Here is a 6,148-nt window from a genome sequence, read left to right as displayed (position 1 = left end):
TCACTAAAGGCACTTTTACCATGTGAAAACTGGGCTTGTCAAGCTCAGTTCTGGCTTAAGCAGCTTCGGAATTTGTTCCTCTTGATGCCTGGTAGATTCCAATCAGGGAGGAGATGGTCCCCAGGAGTCCTACTAACCATGGAGGGAACCTTCCAGCCCAGAGGAATCCTGGAGGCAGCCAGTGGATGGCGTTGGAGAGATCTGCTGTGTCCATGAGGATGCTCAGAACTTCAGCCTTCACCTGGGCTCTCAGCTTCTGCTGCCTCTGAGGTGAAGAAGTGCTGCTGGAAGAAAAGGTGATGTTAGTGACAGTCTGTCAGAATAAGCCCTTTTCTGACCCAGAGATGGGGCAACTGAGAGGTGTTTTAAAAACTTTTATTCCATTTTCAGTCTCATGTGAAGGGTGAGATAATACAGGTGCTACAATTCACACCATCACAATCAGAAGATGACTATTTCCTAATTACAATACACTATGAGCATTTCTTGGCCTATCAGCTACTACAACACATTTTTATAGTTCTGTTTCTCCAAAGTATCCAGTCTTGTTTGCAAGGCCACCCTTTGAAACTTGTGTCTATTTCCATTTCTCTCTCAACAATGTCTGTCCTGTTCCATGGCATTTCTCAGTCAGCATTTCCTATCTCAAGGTTTGCATACAGGTGCACACTGTGTGAGGCTTCTGTCAGGCTTTGAGAATTCTCTACAAATCCATTTCCCACATTAGTCCAGCACATCCTCATAACTGTGATGGCTACAGATGAGAACTGACAGGTGTGGGTGGGTTACAGGAAGGATGGAGAGACTGGGGACAAGGCCTGGAGGGACAGGACACAGGGAATGGCTCCCACTGCCAGAGGGCAGGGCTGGATGGGATATTGGGCAGGAATTGTTCCCTGGGAGGGTGGGCAGGCCCTGGCACAGGGTGCCCAGAGCAGCTGGGGCTGCCCCTGGATCCCTGGCAGTGCCCAAGGCCAGGCTGGACAGGGCTTGGAGCGACCTGGGATGGTGGAAGGTGTCCCTGCCATGGCAGGGCTGGCACTGGATGGGCTTTGGGGTCCCTCCCAACCCAAACCACTCTGGGATTGCCTGATCAGCCCTACAGCCACAGAGGAAAACCATACCACTTGTGCTGGCTCAGTTTTCTTCTTAACTGGCACAAGATTCTCAGGGATCTGAAAAGAACACAGTTATTTCTCCTACAGCACCAAACAGGAGGAGTTGTTTTTATTTTTCCCTCTTGCACTAGCAGCTCCAGCGAGGAAGAGCACCTCCCACAGCTTTGCTGAACCCCGGTGCCGGGGCAGCATCACCCCCGCTGCCGTGCCCATGCCGGCCGTACCGCAGGATGCCCAGGAGCAGGGCACAGCCCCACAGCGCCGTGCTCCGCGTCCACCACTGCTGGGAGCCGGCGCGCACGATGCCGACATCCGCCGCCCACGCCAGGTGCTCGCAGGGGTAGTAGAGCTGGTTGGCCACGTTGCAGAGCACCGAGAGCCCCCGCACCAGCGCGTCCTCGCCCTGCGGGGAGCGGCACATGGGGCACGGCCGCGGCGGGGCCGGGGGCGCTGCCCGGGACCCCCGGAGCCGCGCTCACCTCGGGGCCCAGCCCGTAGCTGCAGCTGTGCCGGAGCATGGCCAGGTCGTCGAAGAGGCGCAGGGCGGTGCGGCAGGAGCTGAGCTGGGCAGAGGCGGCCAGGAGCCCCCCGGGCAGCCCCGCGGGGCCGGGCAGCGCTGCCCCCGCCAGCTGGCAGCCGTAGGACAGCGCCCGGACCTGCGGGGCACGGCCCGCTCAGCGCCCGGAACCACCGGCCGCACGGCCCGGGAGGAACCGGGGCTGGTGTTCTCCCTCCTTCCTTCTCATCTCCTTTCTTCAGTTCGCCTCTCCCTCTCCAGCTTCTCTTCCCTTTAGCCAACCCCCATTGCGCTGTGCTCCGGGACTCCCATTCCCGCTTCCATCCCGTCATTTACCGGTAAAACTTGGATTATTTGTGCACCCTCTGCCTTTCGGCGTTCCTTTCCACCACCGAGCACTGAGGAATGCCTTAGGTGCTTCCTTCCCCTTAAGGGTGGGGCGCTACAGCAGAGTCGGGTCCCGTCGTTCCCGGTACCGGCGGGCTCAGACCCCTCACTCCCCACTCCCTGCCCGGTACCGGCGGGCTCAGACCCCTCGCTCCCCACTCCCTGCCCGGTACCGACGGGCTCAGACCCCTCACTCCCCACTCCCTGCCCGGTACCGGCGGGCTCAGACCCCTCACTCCCCACTCCCTGCCCGGTACCGGCGGGCTCAGACCCCTCACTCCTCACTCCCCACTCCCTGTCCGGTACCGGCGGGCTCAGACCCCTCACTCCCCACTCCCTGCCCGGTACCGGCGGGCTCAGACCCCTCACTCCCCACTCCCTGCCCGGTACCGGCAGGCTCAGACCCCTCACTCCCCACTCCCTGCCCGGTACCGGCGGGCTCAGACCCCTCACTCCTCACTCCCCACTCCCTGCCCGGTACCGGCGGGCTCAGACCCCTCGCTCACCGCCCGGTCGCGGCCCCGGTGCGTCTCCAGCGCGGCCACGAGCCCCCAGAGCGCGCCCGCCGCCATGGCAACACTTCCGGGTGAGAGGTCACGTGCGGGCGCGGGGCACGCCGGGAAGGAGGCGGACCCATCGCCATGGCAACGCGGCCTGGCTGCCCCCCGGCCCAGCCGGGCCCTGCCCGGGGCTGGGTCCCGCCCGGGGCCGGGTCCCGCCCGGGGCTGGGTCCCGCTGTCCGTGCTCCTCACGGCCTCCGCACCCCTCCAGCGAATCCTCCATCAGCCCTTTTCTCACCCCCGGTTTCCCCGTTCTGGGGGTTCCAGGCCGGCCCCGCCGCCGTGGTGGTGTTGGGCCGGGCCGGGGTTGATCCAAAGAAATCTGGGAAACCCAGCTTTAAGAGGCCCTTGCGGACAGCGGTCCCCGTTGTGCCCCGAGGGTCCACACAGCTCTCCACATCCCCCATTGTCACCTGGAGACAGGGAGATCTTGCCCTGTGCCACCTGAAGAGACCTGGGAGGGGAACATTCTGTGTGGAGACAGAGATGGGGCTGTCTCCATGCCCCCACCCTTTCCATACTCAGCACGTGGATCCCACCTGCTCCCTCTGGGCTCCCGTGGCTGGGCACAGAGTCACACTCACACTGCTGCTAGTTAAAGCTCTAAGAACTCCTTGGATATTTTGCTTTCATCATAGAATCCCAGGATATCCTGAGCTGGGAGGGATCCCCAGGGATCAAATCCAGCCCCTGGCCCTGCCCAGCCACCCCAACACCCCCACCCTGAGCATCCCTGGCAGCGCTGTCCAAACGCTCCTGCAGCTCTGGCAGCCTTGGGGCCGGGACCATTCCCTGGGGAGCCTGGGCAGGGCCAGCACCCTCGGGGGGAAGAACCTTTTGAATAAATCTTCCTTTGAGTAAATCAATCTGATTTCATGAAACGGGTTCACAGCACTCAGCAGAGCCACTCCCAGCCAAGCTTTTGCTGCTGGACTTGAGATCCTTGTGGGTCCCTTGCCACGTGGGAATTTCAGTGATTCTGGTTGTTCTACACTTGCTGTATCCCCAGATGCTGCAGTTATCCCACCTGGTGCACCACATCCTTGTTCCACCGTCTCGTGACTCACCTCACTGCAATCTGCTGCCAATCCCTTTGCTGCTTCATTACGTCAAATGAATAAAATGAATGATTTCTGGGACATGAAGCAGTGTCTTGGTCTTTCTTCATCGCTACATTTGTTTTTAAAAGTTGTTTTGCATTTATTTTTGGGAGGAAGGAAAGGATTTTGATCAAAAGCTGTGCTTATGCAACCTCAGGAAGGGATGTGGTTAGAGCTGGTCATGGAAGGCATTAAGAAAATCCTCCTCTGACGTTGCCTCCTGTTTCTCCAGCGGTTCAGAGAGAGGTCCCTTCATGCCATGGATCTGTTTAAGCCATTTGATTTGCTAAATGTGGAACAGATCATAGCTGAATTGGTCTTTTCCTTGGCCCTAAACTTCTGGAGCAGCTCCATAACTACCATATGGACTGATATTCCCATAACTGCCATGTGAATTTCCTCATTTGCCTCCTCACCCTGAGAGCTGTTTTCTGTTTGGGCGAAGGTTTTGAGCAAAGTGCTGACGGCAGAGCTGGCCTTTTCCTGTCATCAGGGGAAATGCACACAGGTATCTGTGACTGCAGAGCTTTCCTGGTGCTGCCTCCTCATTTACTACCTCGAATTTAATTTTTACTTTGATTCCATCTGTCAGCAGATGAAAGTTCTGTCAGAACCACGCCAGCCACGCTGGTGCCACACAGGCAGCAGAGGGACTCCCCAAAGACGTGCCACAGCAGGCCCAGCCTTAATAGGCTTGGATTAACCACAGGGGAAGTGGGTTTATACCCAGCACTCCCCTTGGAGTGTGCTCCTGAGCTACTTGGATGGACCAGTGAGCACCAACCCCTGTCTGCTCCAGCCTCAGGTGGGAGCAGAGTCGTAGATGAGAAATATTTTGAAGCGAGAGGGAGGACAGGCAACCAAATCCCTAAGCCAGGGAGTGCTGGAGGGAGGTAGAAGGTGACTGAAGTCCCCCACAGAGGGTCAGAGGAGGAAAATTGTCATGGCTAGAGGTGTCCAGCCAGGGTAAACACCTCTGCACCACCCGCAGAGAAAGCTGAGCATCTGCCAGGTACCGGAGACAGAGGATGCTGCAGCTGCCCGGGTGGGGTGACCCTTTAGGTGACAACACTCAGATCTTGGGGCTGCCAGGTTCAGTGGTGCCACCTGCCCCTTTCTCAGCCCCATCCCAGTGAGCTGAAAGCTGTTTTGTCTCCTCACATGAAACGCTCATCCCGGGGGCTGCCCAGGAGGGCACAGAACCTCTGCGGGGCCGAGCACAGAGACAAGTTCACACCCAAGCCCAGAAGCCCACTGAAATCCAAAAGGCAAACTCCCAAGTGAGCTGTGTCCCCATGGGGACCCTGGAAGGGCCCTGTCCCCTGAGGAAGGTGATGTCCTCCCTCCTCCAGCGACCGCTGACGCACTCTGAGCTGCCTACGCGGCGTGGGATCTCAGAGCCGTCCCTGCGCTCTGCTCTTGGCTGTGTGTTGTCACAGGGAACATCTATTTCTCAGACTGAATGAGGACACAAGGAGGTGTTGTGGCAGCAAGAATAAACACTAGGAGATTAGCCCAAAGGCGTGGGTGACACATCCCTCAGCATGGCAGGACCCACGGAGAGCCTCTGGGCTGGCCCCAGGGTGGAATGGGCAGGTGGGGAAGGTGGAGGCACAGAGGAAGGGCAGGAGATCAAACACAGCGAGAGGCACCAGCAGGGCTGGCTGGGGGATGGGATATTCTGTTTATCTGGGATATTCCTATTATCTCTTTGGATTTTGGTGTCAAGGCCTGCAACCAAAGGTCGGTGAACAGTAGGACAGCGAGGCAGCTCTGCCCAGCTTGTGATGAGCAGGCTGTTTTCCTAGAGGTGAGCCCTGTGTTTTTGTTGAGTTGGTCACTCACATGGGCTTCCTGACTGCTGAGCTTGCACTAACTCTGTTTGGGATCTAGGTGTGTTCCAGAGGGATCGGGGTGGGGGGCTGCTCAGCCCCTTCCCTTGGGGGTTGGGCGAGCAGGGTGGCACAGCTGCCACTTCAGGAGCTTTTCATGCACGCGGCTTTGATTCCTGGGGACCCTTTGAGCACAGGGCTAGTGAAATTTCACAACTGCTTCAGTCTGTGTGTGAGCAGTGCCTGGGCCCACGAGCCTCGTGCTTTCCTTTATGGATTTGACTCTTTATTTTTCAGGAATGAGACAATCTCTCCTCCACACGTGCTTCAAAGAAGCCGTGCACTCACATCTTCCAAGTGCACGCAGGCACTCCCATCAGTCGCTCATGCCAGCACGCTGTTAAACACCTCCAGTCAAACACCTCAGTTGCAACATTTGGTGGAGTAACAGCGACTTGCATCTGCTCCAGGTCTGCCCCATTACTTTGATGTGACCCTGAGGTGGCATTGCCACCTGTGCTGCTGCAGGAACAGCCACGGGGATAAGAGCTGGAATCACCCTTGGAGGCACCAGCTGGCTGGGAGAGCTGTTGCTGGGAGTCCCTGTGATTATCCACATTCTTTTCCACGTGGA

At 58.1% G+C, this 6,148-nt stretch overlaps 1 protein-coding gene across 2 annotated transcripts; it reads right to left on the bottom strand.

Moving 5' to 3' along the window:
• PEX11G (peroxisomal biogenesis factor 11 gamma) lies at window positions 1-2,649 on the bottom strand. 2 transcript variants are annotated; one of them, XM_068173833.1, is made up of 5 exons: window positions 2,529-2,649; window positions 1,598-1,774; window positions 1,343-1,521; window positions 1,125-1,175; window positions 1-281 (listed from the first exon to the last, which is right to left on the bottom strand). In XM_068173833.1, exons 1-5 carry the CDS (start codon window positions 2,592-2,594, stop codon window positions 56-58), a joined length of 699 nt encoding a protein of 232 aa, XP_068029934.1. In that variant the 5' UTR covers window positions 2,595-2,649; the 3' UTR covers window positions 1-55. The 2 variants fall into 2 exon arrangements, with proteins under 2 accessions (XP_068029934.1, XP_068029935.1); XM_068173834.1 differs by having other exon boundaries at window positions 1,128-1,175.
• Between the last annotated feature and the right edge of the window lie 3,499 nt (window positions 2,650-6,148).

Source organism: Anomalospiza imberbis, chromosome 27 (genome assembly GCF_031753505.1).
Source record: "Anomalospiza imberbis isolate Cuckoo-Finch-1a 21T00152 chromosome 27, ASM3175350v1, whole genome shotgun sequence".
Lineage (NCBI taxonomy): Eukaryota > Metazoa > Chordata > Aves > Passeriformes > Viduidae > Anomalospiza > Anomalospiza imberbis.
This window is presented reverse-complemented; position numbering and strand designations above follow the sequence as displayed.

Excerpts from the sequence above, each read along its gene's own strand:
- PEX11G (XM_068173833.1), bottom strand. The coding sequence starts at position 2,594 with ATGGCGGCGGGCGCGCTCTGGGGGCTCGTGGCCGCGCTGGAGACGCAC. Across the intron at positions 1,176-1,342 it reads CTGCTCCTGGGCATCCTGCG|ATCCCTGAGAATCTTGTGCC; the intron begins GTACGGCCGGCA and ends TGTTCTTTTCAG. Across the intron at positions 282-1,124 it reads AAACTGAGCCAGCACAAGTG|CACTTCTTCACCTCAGAGGC; the intron begins GTATGGTTTTCC and ends TTCTTCCAGCAG.